The 18,154-nt window shown below is 43.7% G+C and overlaps 1 protein-coding gene across 3 annotated transcripts in view; it reads right to left on the bottom strand.

Annotated features, from left to right (window-relative positions):
• Positions 1–18,154, bottom strand: part of FMNL2 (formin like 2) — a 304,440-nt gene that overhangs the window by 118,319 nt on the left and 167,967 nt on the right. For all 3 annotated transcript variants that reach the window (XM_060256905.1, XM_060256902.1, XM_060256903.1), the window contains exon 2: positions 10,187–10,270. In XM_060256905.1, the coding sequence (XP_060112888.1) occupies positions 10,187–10,270 (84 nt within the window). The remainder of the gene's footprint in view (positions 1–10,186; positions 10,271–18,154) is intronic.

Here is an 18,154-nt window from a genome sequence, read left to right as displayed (position 1 = left end):
CCAATCAAGTCCTGCCATGGCCGAGGTACAGCACCTCCATCTTAAATGGATCTAGCTTCAACCGACTCTGCCATAACCATCCAGCCACAGCCTCCAATGCCCTGGCCAAATTCTCTGGGGCAGAACTCAGTCTGCCATCCAACAACAGGGCGGAGCTCGGGCTGCCGTCTAACATGCTGAGCAAGGCTCAGTGTGGAAGTAACTTTGTATGCCACACGCCTTTGTAAACTAACCTGCTCTATCCTGACTTGCTCCCTTTATATTTTGTTCTTGCTAACCTTTGCTTGTGTCCACAGCTAGAGACCCAGACCTTGGAACCTGCACTGGTTCCCAACCTTGGAACCTATTTTCCTCTGACCCCTGGACTGAACCTTTGGCTTTCTGACTTTGAACTGGTTTGCAGACCTTGCTCTTTTCTCTTGCCTTGCTGATGGTCACTGTATTTGTATATCCTGGAAATGCCGGGTAGAGTAACAGAGTCAGCTTTGGCCTGAATGTGACATAGTCAAATCAGAAGCCTTGCTGGGCAAAAGCCCTCTCTGGCCCTACTTGCTTCGTAAAAACACTTGGTGGGCACCAGAAAAGGGGTTGGTGGGCACCATGGCACCCACAGGCACCATGCTGGGGACCTTGGTCTACTTGGAGTGACTCTGCATTCACGTGATTTTAATTCAACTGGTCCAGAATGCAGTGGTGAGGGTTTTAACTGGAATCCTTATCAGATAGGGTTGCCAAGTCCAATTCAAGAAATATCTGGGGACTTTGGGGGTGGAGCCAGGAGACTTTGGGGGTGGAGCCAAGATCAAGGCTGTGACAAGCACCATTGAACTCTAAAGGGAGTTCTGGCCATCACATTGAAAGGGACGGCACACCTTTTCAATGCCTTCCTTCCATAGGAAATAGTGAAGGATAGGGGCACCTTCTTTTGGGGCTCATAGAATTGGTCCAATCTTTTTTGAAATTTGGGGGGTATTTTGGGGAGAGGCACTAGATGCTATACTGAAAATTTGGTGCCTCTACCCCAAAAAACAGCCCTCCCCCCAGAGCCCCAGATACCCACAGATCAATTCTCCATGATTTTCTATGGGAATAAATCTCCATAGGGAATAATAGAGTTCCCAGCAGACATTTCCCTCCCCTCCCCCCGCTTTCTGAGGACCCTGAAGCGGGGGGAGGGCCTCCAAACCAGGGGATCCCCTGCCCCCACCTGGGGATTGGCAACCCTATTATCAGAGCACATATCCAGTTGATGATCCACAAGCTGCACTGACTCCGGATTGAATTTTGGATCAAACTCAAGGTTTTGGTTTTAACCTTTAAATCTCTTCATGGTCTGGGACCAACGTATCTTCAGGACCACCTTTCCTGGCAGGGCCCCCAAAGAACGGTATGCTCTTTAAGCAACAACATGCTGATGGTCCCAAGGGCAAGGACCGTTCACCTAGCCTCAACTAGAGCTAGAGCCTTTTCAGCAGTAGTTGCAGCTTTGTGGAATCCACCCCCAAGTGAGATCCGGGCCCTGTGACACTTAGTGGAGAGCCAGTTTGGTGTAGTGGTTAAGTGTGTGGACTCTTATCTGGGAGAACCGGGTTTGATTCCCCACTCCTCCACTTGCACCTGCTGGAATGGCCTTGGGTGAGCCATAGCTCTGGCAGAGGTTGTCCTTGAAAGGGCAGCTGCTGGGAGAGCCCTCTCCAGCCCCACCCACCTCACAGGGTGTCTGTTGTGGGGGAGGAAGGTAAAGGAGATTGTGAGCCGCTCTGAGACTCTTCGGAGTGGAGGGCGGGATAGAAATCCAATATCTTCATCTACCTCACAGGGTGTCTGTTGTGGGGGAGGAAGGTAAAGGAGATTGTGAGCCGCTCTGAGACTCTTCGGAGTGGAGGGCGGGATAGAAATCCAATATCTTCATCTACCTCACAAGGGTGTCTGTTGTGGGGGAGGAAGGGAAAGGAGATTGTGAGCCGCTCTGAGACTCTTCGGAGTGGAGGGCGGGATATAAATCCAATATCTTCTTCTTCATCTTCTTAGTTCACTTCCACAAGGCCTGTAAAACAGAACTCTATTGTCTGGCTTATTTATGGGTGAGACCATGGAATTGTTCATTTATATACTGCCCTCTGCTTCTTCCGCTCCCCTCTTTTCCTGGGAACAGTGACATAGTTTATAGCCGCATCATTAACTGTTGGTTTTGTAAGTATAGATTTTAACTGTTTTTAAGTGGCTTATTTATGTTGTAATCCACTCTGAGCCCCACAGTCATGAAGGAGAGCGGAACAGGAGTTGAATAAATATATAAATTTAGCCCAATTTGTTAAACAGAAATTTATATCCATTAAACAGATCAAAAGTCACTTAACAAGATCAAGTCATTGAGAAATTAAAATTATTGTTTCCCCACATATGCTTTCTGCTGGCATCTAAGTTGCCACGTTACTCCAGTCTAAGCCCAATGTTTTGACAGGATCACACTGTTTGTGAGGAAACTTCTCAAAGAGACCCTTGAAAAGAATCTGACAGCTCAGACTAGACTGCTCCGTATCTGAAAGCTAACTGCAACCTAAGAGCCTAATGGACTTCCTAATCAAGAGGAGAGGGAGTAGGTTTGTAGGTTCATTATAGCACATAGGTTCACTATAAACTAATCAGGTCTGGTGGCAATCAGATGACAAGAAAACAAATTAAAGTATGGCCCAGATGCAAAGGACTACTCCCTTGTACTTGAGGAGCTTTTAAAGCTGTGTTTCTTGAACAACATCCCTCCTTTCCCAAATGTTGTATGACAGGGGTGGCCAACGGAAGCTCTCCAGATGTTTTTTTTGCCTACAACTCCCATCAGTCCCAGCCAGCATGGCCAATGGCTGGGGCTGATGGGAGTTGTAGGCAAAAAAACATCTGGAGGGCTACCGTTGGCCACCCCTGCTATATGACAAAACTGGTTTGTGATTATGGGGAACATTGGAGCAATTTGTGATAATGGAGAAAGTCACAGCAGGCATGTCCAAACTCTTGGGCATACCTAAAGTATTTTTAAAAATCTTTTTTATGATGAGATTCACACCTAATCTTTCTACCTCAACACCTCCCTTTTCCCCTTATACAGATAATTTAGAATTGAAAGATTCATGGCGGAATTCACACCAAACCTCTCTGCCTCAACTCTCCCACCTCGTAATCTTCCCCCTAAGAATTCCCTGTATGATGTTCTCTTTACACGTCTGGAAAAAATAAGCTGCAACTCACAAAAGTTCATATTGAAATAAATGTTTTTCAGCTTTAAGATGTCACTGGGTTTTGTTTTGGCTTAGCTTGCTGTTTTAAGGTAAATCTCTTGTCAGCAGATGATGTGGAATAATAAACATTTTTGAAAACAGAAGAACAAAGTTTAAATACTTACGTTTCCTATATTTATGCTCTATAATTCTAGCTGCTACACCATGCGACAAAGACATAAATCTACCTTATGGCAACTGGGGTCACCAACACTGTCTTAGCAAACACCAGGAGATTTTGAGGATGGGGTCAAGGAGGGTGGAGTTAGGGCAGGATATGACAACATTTCTGGATGATGCCGTAGGAATTTCCCCTAACCTCTGCTGGCAATAACACAGAGAGATGAGGAAATTCCTCAGGTGTCATTATGAAGGCCACTTTCCAGGTATTTTTTTCTTCCAGCTTCTCAGTTTCTTGAAGACTGAAGATCAGGGCTAAAAAGTTGGGGGAGATGGGGGTTACCCACTATGGGCAAGCAAATGGTAAGCATAATAGCAAGTCATTACAGCCTTTTCTGGTGGAAAAGCTCCACAGGGATGCACAGAGGTTGGGTCTGGGGCCTTTTGGAAGCAAATCATGTTCTTTAGCAGGGGTCCTCAAACTTTTTAAATAGGGGGCTAGTTCACTGTCCCTCAGACTGCTGGAGGGCCGGACTGTTGTGGTGGCTGCCGTTACTGTACAAGGCCGTGGGCCATCAGTTCTCCGTCTTCTGCATCTCTCTCCCTTCCCCACACCACACACCCCAGCCTGGGAATTCACCTCACCTCGGTATCACCTCACACTCTGTCTCTGCCGCCTCAGCCCAGTGCCGGAAGTGTGCATTGCTAACGCGAGTTTAGGTCAAATGTCACTTCCGGTCTGATTTTGCCATAACCTGGTGGGCCGCATAAACGTCCTCAGCGGGCCGTAGTTTGAGGACCCCTGTTCTTTAGCATTGACTCAGGACCCTTCACAAGTATAATGTGGTAAACTTTCTAAGACGTCGGCAGCTTTTCTTCATTTCCACCAAAACATGGTTATCTGATCCCCTCCCAATATCGCCAACAGTTACACCCACTTATGTGCAGTGAGCAGAGTATTGGGTTTAGGCGTGGAAACACCATGTTTGAATCCCTGGTTACGGAGCATTAGGTGATAAGTGGCTTAACTAGCCAATTTTTCTTATCTTTTGCCTCTCACTTAATAAAGGTCACATAACTGCTGTAAAGATAAAACGAGATGCCACTAAAAAATATATGATAAAAAATGGTAAAACCTTTTAAAGTCCTCAACCTCTCTCTTGTTTTCTTTTTTAAAATATTTTTTTAATTTTAAAAAGACAACAACAAAAAGCAGTAAGTAGAACACAAAGAAACGGACATTAATGTTAAAAGTTCTTACTAGTTTTCCAAGCTTTAACTCAACCTCCCTCTTGATGAGAAATTCTCCCTTTTAAAATTTAATTGCTATGTCCCAACCAACCATTAGGGGGCAAAAAAGAGCTTTCAAAAATGTCCCCAACCCCCCTGGTGCCATGTTACCTTAATGATATTTTGCCACCATCCCACCACATGCAGACTATACCAGTGAAACCCGAGTCCCACAGAGATACAACGATCATAACCATCACCATCCTTGTTCACATTACCATCTTCCCTAACACATACTAGTCAACTACTTTCAGATTATAATTTACAATCCAGAACAGATTTTGTTTCTTTTGATATACTGCTCCTCACCTAACCATTTCTCTCCTCTTTGTACAGATTTCTGAACCACAGGTATGGGTATCTCTAGAGAAACAGAATTATACGTCTCCCAAAAAACAGACTTCATTTGTTGAAGCTACAGTAGACAACCCTCAGACACCTTCACCTCATATCTAAGATTAATAGCCAAGTCTCCCATTCATTAACATGGACACTGTAATTTAACTCTTTCTCGACAGAAAAGCCAGGCATAGTGATATGCATACTTCACCTAGTTCCAGATAACGTCCAAATACAATCTCAGGGATCATAAATTCCTTCAGTTAGTGAGTCAAATCCAGTTTTACACCGTTCTCTTCAGTCCTTTTCTTTTACACACCCTAACCCCAGTTCAGATCCAGCATAACCAAAGTAACTTTGTCAAAGCTAAGCAAGATGAGTCCGTCTGAATTATGTTTTGATTCACATATGATGCGCAAAATCTATTGTTGGGAAAATGGCTTTAACCACCGTTAAATTGCCTGGCTATAATTACACGGTTAGAGATATAAATATTTCATGTGCCATATGCTTCATCAGAATCTCTTCGTGAGGCACCTGCATCGGGGGCTACTCTAATTTACACCCACTGCTGACAACTCTCCGAGAGTCCAGAGGTCAGCTGGATCACGGAAGCCCTCTGCTCCCTACAGCCCTTACAGAGATGTGAGGAAGTGGCAATGGAAGCAAGGAGGGCTTTGGTCCTTCTCTGCAACTTTCCCCTCATCTAAGGAATTCGCAGCTATGGCCATTTAATAGCTTCTTTCTGAGGGTGGGGGTGGGGGAAGAAAGCTCTGAGCCAAAGGTGTTTGCAACAGCAATATGAAAATACGCAAGCATTACTCAGATGTCTCTGTCACTTTCTACAGATTTAAATTCTCACCTGTCTTCCTCAGGCCTGTTATCACTGCATCTGCAGACTTCCAGACTACTGATCTTTATCTGGCAGGGCTGTAAAGGAGTCCAATTGACTCAGAGGTGTGAATGACAGTGGCTAGGCCCCAAGTCCTATAAGCGACTTCATTCTTCCCAAATACTGCTGCCAAGGACAAAGCTCACAGTTCACAGAGGCATTTCTTCTGACTATAAGCAAACAGCCCCAAGGAAATGAGTTACTTACAGCAGATTAAGCAATTTGCCACAGCGTCTCCATAAACTGTAATTGTAAGCAGTACAATGCTTTAAATTGTTCTTCACAGAAGACTCAAGAATACAAGCTATTGGTTGTGCACTTGCAGTTCTTTTCCCAAGATGATCTGACAACTACTTTGGGGAGAAATAAAAGTGTTCTGCTCTGTTTATAAGGTTTGGGGTGTGCTTCAGTGTAAACCCAGTGTAAAAGTTCCAGACATGCCAAATGCGAGCAAAATGGCTCAGTCCAGGTGTCTGACTGCAGTTTTTTTAAAATCTAAAATCAAACCCTGCTAGGATTGTCAGGTGTCCCTTATTTCTCAACAGCCTTGAACCCAAGAACTTGGGAGAGCCAGTTTGGTGTAGTGGTTAAGTGTGTGGACTCTTATCTGGGAGAACTGGGTTTGTTTCCCCACTCCTCCACTTGCACCTGCTGGAATGGCTTTGGGTCAGCCACAGCTATCACAGAGGTTGTCCTTGAAAGGGCAGCTGCTGGGAGAGCCCTCTCAGCTCCACCCACCTCACAGGGTGTCTGTTGTGGGGGGAGAAGATATAGGAGATTGTAAACCACTCCGAGTCTCTGATTCAGAGAGAACAGCGGGGTATAAATCTGCAATTCTTCTTTTTCTTCACCTTAACTCCACAAATGGAGGTAACCAAATGATGAGTTGGATCCAATCAGTTTGGCCACTGGCAAAAAAAAAAGAGAAGAATGGGTCCCATTGGACCACTAAAGAAGTCTAATGCCAGGGATCTTGGACAAGCATGGTTGAAAAAAATGTGGGATGGAGGCTGAGTTGTTTAAAAAGACTGAGTTGTTTAAAAAAACTGGCTGCATCCAAACCATTATTATTTTTTCTCATTGAACAATAGATGTAAGTAAAGTGCATTACTGAAAAATAAAACCCTCAAAGGTTATGTTTCATATCCCCACTTATCTCAGGCTGGATGTAGTCATCCAGGAACAATTTCATCAATTTTTAGACAAGCAAAGGCCATCATTTCATTCTTTATGCTGTAGAACCAGAGCAAGCAAATGACAGTGTTGGTGGTCTAAGTTCTAGAAGTAAAGTAATGTAAACAGCATTAAGTCAAGTCTCTTGTAAGGGTGCCAACTGAGATAGGCATGTTGTGACCAAAAGTTCTGTCCACCAGGAACTGGATGGAGTCCAACCAGAATTCAGTAAATGCCAAGAGACCATGCTTGAATTAATCCATTTCCATTTGGGTTTGGGTCCAGACAGGCATGTCATCCTTATCCCATACTACTCAACCCAAAGATAAATACTACAAAAAAAAGAAAAACATGTGCTCTAAATTAAGAGTAGGATGTTTTTCAACATTTGACATGCCCTTGGTCTGAGTCACTGCCATTCATACACATTAACAGCCAAAAGTCATACCCTTTGCTGACTTCCTCCCACCCCAGACACAAGCAAAATGTGCCTTTTCTGACCATCATAGGCAGATCACAAATTCCACTCTACAACACTACACACCATGAGCGTCCATTTCCTCCTTCAGCTGGGATTAGTGCTTATCCTTTTCCAGGACTGAGTCTCATAAGTCAGGCACATGGTGATTCCAGAAAAAGCACACACATGCTCAAAAAGTGATATTTGCAGTGGTTTGGTAGAACCTGAATCTTGCACACAGTTGCAGGCACACTCAACTGGGAGCCAGCAAACACAAGCATTATTCTTAGCTATCAGATTAGGGAAGTCCATGGGCCAGTGTTCTCTGCCAACATTTAAAAGGGTAGTGGTGGGGAAATGGGGGGGGGGGGGCTATTTAGCATTGCATCAATGCATGAGGTCACTACCATTGCAAAACTATTACTGAAGTAATTGCATAACTGCAACTCTCTAGGATTCGCTTTAAACTCTACAGTTTAATCACGGAGTTTTAGTTATCCTGGGGCATCGCACTGATGCATTGACCTCACTTCCAGTTTCACATCAGAAGTGGCGTAGTACTAGGGTTGCAAAGTCCAATTCAAGAAATATCTGGGGACTCTGGGGGTGGAGCCAGGAAACTTTGGGGGTGGAGCCAGGAGAAAGGTTGTGACAAGCACAATTGAACTCCAAAGGGAGTTCTGGCCATCACATTTAAAGGGACGGCACACCTTTTAACTGCCCTCCATTGGAAATAATGAAGGATACGGGCACCTTCTTTGGGGGCTCATAGAACTGGACCCTCTAGTCCAATCCTTTTGAAACTTGGAGGGTATTTTGGGGAGAAGCATCAGATGCTATGCTGAATATTTGGTGCCTCTACCTCAAAAAACAGCCCCCCTCCCAGAGCCCCAGATACCTGCAGATCAATTCTCCATTATACCCTATGGGAATCTCTCCATAGGGAATAATGGAGTACCCAGCAGATATTTCCCTTCCCCACCCCGCTTTCTGATGACCCTGAAGCGAGGGGGGGCCCCTCCAAACCAGGGGATCCCCTGCCCCTACTTTGGGATTCGTAACCTTACGTGGTACATTAGCAAAACGACAGACTGCCAGCCTCAACAAAGTAAAATCACATAAAACAGAGAGGTGTAAAAATGAAGATAAAAATATCCAAAAGATAATTAATTAAAGTAAAATTATCCAGAAGCATACATAAACTGTTCACTGATCTTTATTGCAGCTAGCAAGTACTTAGCCAACTAATACAGGGATTTCTTTCCAACAAGAATATTTGTTGCCTCTACCTCAAAAATTAGTGGCTGGTTTTCTGGAAGACCCTGAACATTATGCAAGAAAGATCTAATAATTACATTCCTCAGCTCCAAATAAAGATTATGGTAAAACAATACATGAGCTAATTGTTTGGGAACTCTTGTCCTACACGGGCGATACCTTTTACTAACTGGGAGGGGAGGGGGGTTCTGAATATCTACCTTATAAAATCGCTAAGGGAAGGATATTAAACCAGGCAAGCATAACGGCTCTGTGATCATGAGGTGGTTCTAGATCAGACCGATAGGCAGCTGCAGTACCATAGTCTGGTGCAACACCATGGGGCATAGGAGAGCAAAATCCGTTTGCAAGATTTGCCTTTCCACATCTAACAGGCAACAGTCTAAAAGCTTGCTCCCTCTCCAGCCTCAGAAGAGAGTCAAGGGAGATGCCAATTGAGGAAATTTTTCTATTGATTAACTTCAACCACTTACTTACGTATGAATTTGCAAGTATAGTAGTTACGTAGCTTGGATGATCAGTTTTTACAAAAGAGACACATCCAGAACTTTCCACAAGCCCTTGCCCAGTTTCAAGGCACATAGCTTAGGAAGACCCAGAATACAGCACAAGAAAGAAGACTGAACCCTTTCAATAGCCTGGTTGAATGCGCCGGTCTATATAGGGATTCCATGCAGTAGCTGGGTCACAGATTTGGCCTTGAATACATATAAAGCAGCACGGACAAAATGTCCATCGTGTACAAAAAAGATACACGCCACACATGTTGCACTACATTTGGCTAGAGTTAGAGTATAATTTCTGTGGGATGTCCAATTGTTGTTCTATTGGAAATTCAGTCCTAAGTTTCTAAAATGTTTTACCCATCCAACGTCATTTCTGTTAATTCTCCAGCAAAAATGCTTTCAAAAGTTAAAGGCCAAGATCTTAGATTTTTTAAAAATTACTGTCAGTTGATTAGAATCACAGTCCATCATGAATCATTCATGACGGACTGTGATTCTAATCAGCTAACTGTAAATGTATAAGAGACATCTTAAGCCCAATTGTGTTGATGATAGTATCACAGTGTTGTCAGCACAGAGTAGTAAAGAAATGAGAAGAGAGCCAAATTTGGGAGAGTAGCCCTCAACTGTCCTCACGGCCGGTGCAAGGTCATTTATAAAAGACTGAAGGGTAAGTGTCAAAACACATCTCTATTTGACACTTTAGTTAGAGCACTATCTATTTAGTTCATCCTGAAGGCCATTCTCAAACTTGACAACTAGATTTGCTAGACCTAGGGAAGAGGATGGCAAAATCAGACTTCAGGTTAGACAGGTTCCTTGAAAGAGCTACCTGGAAAAAAAAAACCCCTCTTACCTGATCACAGATCAGCTCCCATTTCTTCTCATTGTCATACTGCCGGAGTAACCTTGCTTTGTCAGGAGGCAAGTTCATTGCATTCTGCAGAGAAAAAAAAAAGCAAATATGGGTGACCACAGCAAGCTTCAGGCTGAGAGAATTACAGCAAGAACAAACCATAGCAATTTGGTTCTGTGTGTCACAGCCGACATGGCAACCCCATCGTGTTTTCAAGGCAAGTGATTAAGCAGAGGTGGTTTGCCAATGCCTTCAACATGGTTGTAATTAACCTTAATTGCTTTCCTTTGAATTCTTGGTTAACAGAGCATTCCACAAAAAGGATGCTGAAACGAGAACTGCCAGGGAAGAGAAGATGAAGCAAATGGGATTAATTTCAGACTCTATTAAGGTTACAGGAGAGAGGAATCATGGGTTACTTATGGTGATTTCCCCCCACAGACACACACACTTACTACTGTGCAATGATAAATGACTGCAGCAAAGCAGAGAGGAACACAGGACTCGTGGTTAAAACATTCAGGGCTGCTTCCAATACAGGAGTGTGAAATTGCGCTGTTCCTATGGCAGCAGCTGCAAGCAGAGCAGAAACGGCATCCACATGTCCTGTTCCCATGCCACTCGCTCTGCTGCCATCCTCGTCCCTTCAGTCCTCCCCATCATACACCCTCCACTGTACAACCCTTTAAAAAGACTTTCTCTGTCTTCTTTCCCAATGGCGCTGTAGTAGTACTACAGCAAGCTCGGTAAATAAAAAGTTGGCAAGGTGGAATAAGGAACTCATTTTGAAAGCTATACTTAGCTCCACCCCAAGATGGCTCTGAGGGAGTGTCCACATGGATGGTCACTCATGGCCTCCCCAAAGATTCCCCTCTATATTTTTTCTGTTGAATGAAAGGAAAGAAAGAGGAGACCGATGGGCTGTGTACAGACTGGTCATGGCCACTGTCTGGACATTCCCCTTTATGGAAAAAACCTAAAGCAGCACAAATAGGGTTGCCAAGTCCAATTCAATAAATATCTGGGGACTTTGGGTGTGGAGCCAGGAGACACTAGGGGTGGAGCCAAGATCAAGGCTGTGACGAGCATAATTGAACTCCAAAGGGAGTTCTGGCCATCACATTTAAAGGGATGGCACACCTTTTCAATGCCTTCCTTCCATAGGAAATAATGAAGGATAGGGGCACCTTCTTTTGGGGCTCATAGAATTGGACCCCCCGGTCCAATCTTTTTGAAACTTGGGGGGGTATTTTGGGGAGAGGCACTAGATGCTATACTGAAAATTTGGTGCCTCTACCCCAAAAAACAGCCCCCCCCAGAGCCCAAGATACCCACGGATCAATTCTCCATGATTTTCTATGGGAATAAATCTCCATAGGGAATAACAGCGTTCCCAGCAGACATTTCTCTCCCCTCCCCCCCCCCCTGCTTTCTGACGACCCTGAAGCGGGGGAAGGGCCTCCAAACTGGGGGATCCCCTGCCCCCACCTGGGGATTGGCAACCCTAAGCACAAAACACAGTTCCATCAATGTACATAGTTTATAAAATAATGGGGTGGGATGCGAATATCGACATCCCTGCCCAAGGAGGTGACAGTCTCGGGCTGACAGTGGGAATACAGCAAAAGCATTAAAGGAGAAAGGTCAGGAGGTGATGCAGGTTGACAGCAAAACTGAAAACCCTTATTTGAATGTACGAGCCTACCTTAATACTTAATCAGACTATCGGTCCATCTTGCCAAGGAAAATCTACCCTGATTAGTGGCAGCTCCCCTATGTCTCAGGCAGAGGGAGGTCTTTCCCCAGCTTTGATCCCTTAGATCCTTCTTAACTAGAGAAGCCTTTTTTTTATAATGGCAGAGGTCCAGTTGTACAAAAATGCCAATATATTAACAGGTACGGCATTCCCTGTGACGGCATCTTGGTGCTCGGAATTTCTTCACCTATTAAATACTTCCGTGATCTGAGCAGTTTTAAAGACACAGGAGTTCTACCTACCGGGGCTGGGGGGATAGTGTGCAGTTCCACAACCAAGGCACAGTCTGGCGAACAGCTCTTGTGATATTATTAAAACCTGTTTGCAGTAAGGGTTCTTTTTACAACAAGGTCCTGAGATGTAAGAGTTAGAGCGGGATTACCAATACAGAACATATTTTAGAACCCTATGTAGTATGATGCCCTTTCTGTCCTAACCTGGCCAAATGCCTATATTTAAAAGCTTTGGCTTTTTTTTTTTTTTTTAAAGAGAGATCTTGAAATGTCATTAAAATGCTAATGAAGTACTATTTTATTGTAACAGCAGGGCAACATTCTGATTTTAAAATGTCACTGCATGCAAACTGACGGAGATAATTTACATACTTGGGCTCAAATCTCTGCCTATAGTGAGACAGCCCTCCAAAGACTCTAAACAGGAAACAACAGCTAATTACCATCACCAATGAAATGTTTGGATGGACAGAAACAGGTTTGCCTAAATATCACAGGGCAAAGGTCATCAATTGCAGTAAAGACCTTAAGGATAGCTTCATATGTAGCATTCCAAAGGTGCAATGCACAAATCTCTGCACTGATTTTTCCATGCCAGTTCTGCCACCCCTACCTCCAGCTCTTGCCGTCACCAGGTATTGGTGGAACTTGGGCTAATTCCGCACTAACATTGCTCCACACCAAACTTCCGTTTCTCTCCGGAGCAAGCTAGCGTTTTTTGCACCAGCGGCTCCACGCCGCCATTTTGTGCAGGGAAAACCCACAATTTGCCACTCCGCAGCGTAAACCTGTTTTTTTTTTTCAGGTTTACACTGCAGCATGGCAAATCATGGGTTTCCCCTGCGCAAGATGGTGGCGTGGAGCAGCTGGTGCGAAATTGCTAGCTTGCTCTGGAGAGAAACGGAAGCCTGGCTCAGAGCAAAGTTAGTGCAGAATCAGCCTTGGAGAATAAATGACTCACAGGTCAAAAGCCTTCAGTATTGCTGTGACCATGAGCATCCTTGGCAGTTTGTTGATGACCACTCAACTGTGTGTTGTCTGCATCCCTCTGGCTCAGTTTCCCTGTGATGGTATAGGAAGGGGCTGTATCATTGCCGCTGCTCATGTATAAGGCTGCACCAAGTTCCATCAATTCCCCCCTCAGGTCTTCGGAGAGCTCCCCTCCCTCAAAAGAGTGGCAATACTCATCACCAGTGACTAGAATCACAAAAAATGGCTTGGGTTACATGATGCCAGCACAGCTACTGCCCTGGCTCTAGGTAGCTTGCAAGTTCAATTTTAAAACATACAAGATCCAATAAAGGCACAAAGACCATCCCTCTTCCCTAATTTTATTTTTTTTTTAAGCCTGTAGCCCTATTTAAAAAGCTAATCACTAAAATGGCCTTGCAGTTCCTCCTCTAGAGATAGCATTCACCTCCCGCCTCGGGGACACTGTTCCACTGGGTAATGATAATGATATTGGATTTATATCCCAAGGCCCTCCACTCCGAAGAGTCTCAGAGCGGCTCACAATCTCCTTTCCCTTCCTCCCCCACAACAGACACCCTGTGAGGTGGGTGGGGCTGGAGAGGGCTCTCACAGCAGCTGCCCTTTCAAGGACAGAGAGCGGCCTACAATCTCCTTTCCCTTCCTCCCTCACAACAGACACCTTGTGAGGTGGGTGGGGCTGGAGAGGGCTCTCACAGCAGCTGCCCTTTCAAGGACAACCTCTGCCAGAGCTATGGCTGACCCAAGGCCATGGCAGCAGGTGCAAGTGGAGGAGTGGGGAATCAAACCCGGTTCTCCCAGATAAGAGTCCGCACACTTAACCACTACACCAAACTGGCTCTCCTACCATTTATGACGGAAAAAGCACAGGCTCTGGACAATGCCAGGCAAGCCACCCTAAGCAGGTGAACAACCAGCGGGTAGAAGCCTCCAAGGCCCTGAACGGCTTTAAGATCATAATCAACACCTTGGATTGGACTTGGAAACAAACTGACAGCCAACACAGGCATTTTCGAACAGGCAAAATATTTCCCCATCCACTAGCCCCAAGCGATATCTTCCACATGTATCTGCATTGTACTCATTAATAACCTAATGTCTGGATTTTATGACATGCACATGTAATACAGAGGGACTGTTATAGCTAGACAGGGATTGACACTGTTGCAACGGGGGGGGTGCTTTTTTTTTACTGCAAGCAATTTGGTTTTATATTGCATTGTAAATGGCCCTGGGGACCAGATGCGGTTGGAAGGTGGTCTAGAAATATACTAAACAAATAAACAAGCAAATGGGTGTCCAGGCCAAAAACTGCCCACAGCTCTTTACTTGGGAGATAAATGCCTCCCCATTTCTCAAGAGCCCTTCTGGAAGGATATCACTTAATATATTTCTATATATACATTCTCAAAATTAATTAATTATTATTATACATGTGGGAGTAAATGCATATTATGAGACAGCAAATGCACATCTGCTACATGTATAACAACAAGAACAACAATAATAAATTTTGAGAATGCATATATGGCATTTTAGAAGGCAAAAGAGAAGGCATTTTTGGTGCTCTTGGTTGGGTGCGAGTATGCATACTCGTGTATACAACTGGAGAATCAAGAAAGGGCATCTGAACCAAGAAGATGACAAGGACATATTCCGCAGACCTGTTTACAGAAGTAAAATTCAGCTTGGATGACAGTGACCCGCTCTGGGTTAAGAAGCAAACTGAGACCAATTTCACACTAGACTTTTAATCCTGGTTTAGCCCTGTCACCAAGCTGACATTCTACACTAAAATCATAGAATCATAGAGTTGGTTTCTCTGATTCTCTGATCTAGTGTAGAATGTCAGTTTGGGGACAGAGTTAAATCAGGATTGAAGGTCTAGTGTGAAATTGGGAGTGTTTGAACATCTCAGTTTCCGAGCTCCAGAACCCATTGTTTTATGTGTCAAAAAACTAACAAATTAAGGACAATCCCTAGTATTCAGAGATAAATTTTTGGCTTCTGCGATCATTACCATATACCAGTCCATTTTCACTAGAGTAAATGTACATTTAGAACACGTGAGTACCAATGATAGTGAACTCACAATGGATACACTGGAATGCTAATGGTCCACTGAAAAATTAGCACAAAAATTAGCATTTATTTATTTATTTATTTATTTATTTATTCGGGATTTATATCCCGCCCTTCCCACGAGTGGCTCAAGAAGATGCCAACTATACAACTGTTCTGAACTCATATCTAATAAATTGCATCTATTTTCATATATATGGTGGCACATCTACTTTATAAGTGGGATACTACCATGCACTGGAGACAAAGCTCTCAAAGACTGTGAGAGTGCAAGTTCAATTATTTGTCAGAGAATCCCAGTTTTCACATTTTTCTTGATGAGAAGAAACACACACGCACATACCCCGATTATTTCTGCCTCAGACTTTCAAGCTGGTGTCCACAAGAAAATCAACTTTGCTTAACATTACAATTACCATTTCATTAAAAGCCTGCCATTTCTTTGCCCCATGTTAGGAAAAGGGAAATGCACAGGAGATTTAGCAACAGCATGCCTTGACTTCCATGACAATATGAATATTGAACAAGAAGTGCAACATTAGCTACATTCCTGGAATGACAACAGCCTTGAAATTCCAAAGCGGTAGAACGGAAGTGACACAAGGCTAATCAAAAGAAATTACATCTTAAGATCCTATAAATGTCTGCAGAGGACTAAAAAATATAGATGGGTCATGCAAAATACTCTCTAAGAACATGTCCACAGTCAGTGGAGAGCCAGTTTGGTGTAGTGGTTAAGTGAGCGGACTCTTATCTGGGAAAACCAGGTTTGATTCCCCACTCCTCCACTTGCACCTGCTGGAATGGCCTTGGGTCAGCCATAGCTCTGGCAGAGGTTGTCCTTGAAAGGGCAGCTGCTGTGAAAGCCCTCTCCAGCCCCACCCACCTCACAGAGTGTCTGTTGTGGGGGAGGAAGGTAAAGGAGATTGTAGGCCGCTCTGAGACTCTTCAGAGTGGAGGGCGGGATATAAATCCAATATCTTCATCTACCTCACAGGGTGTCTGTTGTGGGGGAGGAAGGGAAAGGAGATTGTGAGCCGCTCTGAGACTCTTCGGAGTGGAGGGCGGGATATAAATCCAATATCATCATCATCTTCTTCTTCTTCTTTTTCTTCTTCTTCTTCTTCATGTGAGGGTAAAGACGATTACTAAAGTGCTGCAATACTCCTTCCAGCCTGGGTCAGCCACTCTAGAGTCTCTCAAATCCTATATTTTTCCTTACAGTAGTTTGTATACTTGGCTGCCTTGTATTAGGTGTTCAACTAATAAGAAAAAAACTATTAAATGCCGTTAAAATGCACTTAAATCTAATGTTGAACCTTGGCTGTAGATAAAAAAAACCCCACACAATGGGGCTAATGGCAGATAAAGAAGTTCCAGATTTTCAGAGAAATCTGAATTCTTAAAAAAAATAAACTAGAGGTTAAACAAAAAATCCCAAACAACAGAAGAGACGTCTGTAAGCTTTAAGAAATAATTAATAAATGTTTATCAATATCTTCCAAGAATAGATTCTGAGATGTCAGTGGCCATTTCAGGTGGTAAGCAACCAGGAGACGGGAAAGGGAGAAAGCTGTGAGCACTGTTAGGGAAAGGAAAAGGGGACATAGTAGAGGGAGGGGACTGAGGAGGCAAATGTGATCCCTCCTGAAAGTCCTTGCATGACCTCAACTTGTTCATTCATACTTTTCAAAACACATTTGGACAATCTTCCTAACTACACTTTTATTATTAATTTTATTAATGTCACTGGATTTTTACTCCCATTTGTTTCATACGAATGTCCTTCAACGCCGCCAGGAAAGCCTTATGTTGTAGTTTTGCATCATAATGGTTCATATTCTATCCAGAAGACATTATGTTGTGACTTTTCTTTCTTCCTGTAATTACTCTTTCTGATTAAGTTCACTAGAATTGCACAACATTAATAACATTAATGTTGCAACAATAGTAGTCAGACTTATAGTGAAGTCCTCTCCAACTGAACCTGGCTGCAATCCACAGAGCACAGATTCCGCCTAAACCCCATTGAAAAGAACGGATGTGAAAGCTTCTACTTTGAGTTGTATTGCTGCTTTACTTTCTCTATGCCATTGATCTAGAGCCATGAGGCTTTGTGATGAAAGAGTACTAGGTCATAGGACTACTACACCTTACAATTTTAGGTAGACACCTGAGATATTTTAAAGATGGAAGTACAAAGGCAAAGGGTGAATGCAACCAACATGTTTGTAGTCATGTGTATCATATTAGGTACATTTGTCAAGGAGCCGTTTAGCTAAGACTCAATTGCAAACCTGTGCATAGTAGGTGAAAGTTCGCTCATGCATGGTACATGAAATAAATCTACAGCTGCAGTCCCACGCAAAGTACTAGAGGAAAAGAACCTCGCTAACCTCAGGGAAATTTACTTCTGATTGAACTTGCTCAGAACCGGTCTGTAAATCTTACATGGCTTCTTTTCAGAATGTGTCTGTACATCTGTGTGTATGTAATGAGAAACCCTGCTAGAGAGTCTAAAAGTAAGATTTCCACCACCTGTGAAAATTCACACAGGAATGAACTCCCTTGTTTTTCTTCTAGATTCTCCCACTTCTAAAATGTGATCAGGAGTTCAGCACCATTTAAGGAAGGCTGCTTATATGTCACACCTTTCTGGAATCTACACTGGCCTGTGGCCTAGATATATTCACAGATAAAAAGGCAGGAAATGATTGCATTCCTCTCTTACTGCCCCCCCCACCCGAATTGGTCATTACATTGCTCCAGCAAGTGACTCACTGAGAGAATAAATGTGTGGTGCTTTCCTCTTTCCTATGGGAGCATATTCCTTTGCTTCCCCCACCACCACCTCTGTTGCAAATGCTTCCCTTCAGGCCACAATTCTTGTTCCACCTTGTTTTAAAA

The sequence above is a fragment of the Heteronotia binoei genome, chromosome 16 (assembly GCF_032191835.1).
Source record: "Heteronotia binoei isolate CCM8104 ecotype False Entrance Well chromosome 16, APGP_CSIRO_Hbin_v1, whole genome shotgun sequence".
In the NCBI taxonomy this organism is placed as follows: Eukaryota; Metazoa; Chordata; class Lepidosauria; order Squamata; family Gekkonidae; genus Heteronotia; species Heteronotia binoei.
The sequence above is the reverse complement of the archived record's forward strand: the minus strand, read 5'-3'. Positions and strand labels throughout refer to the sequence as shown.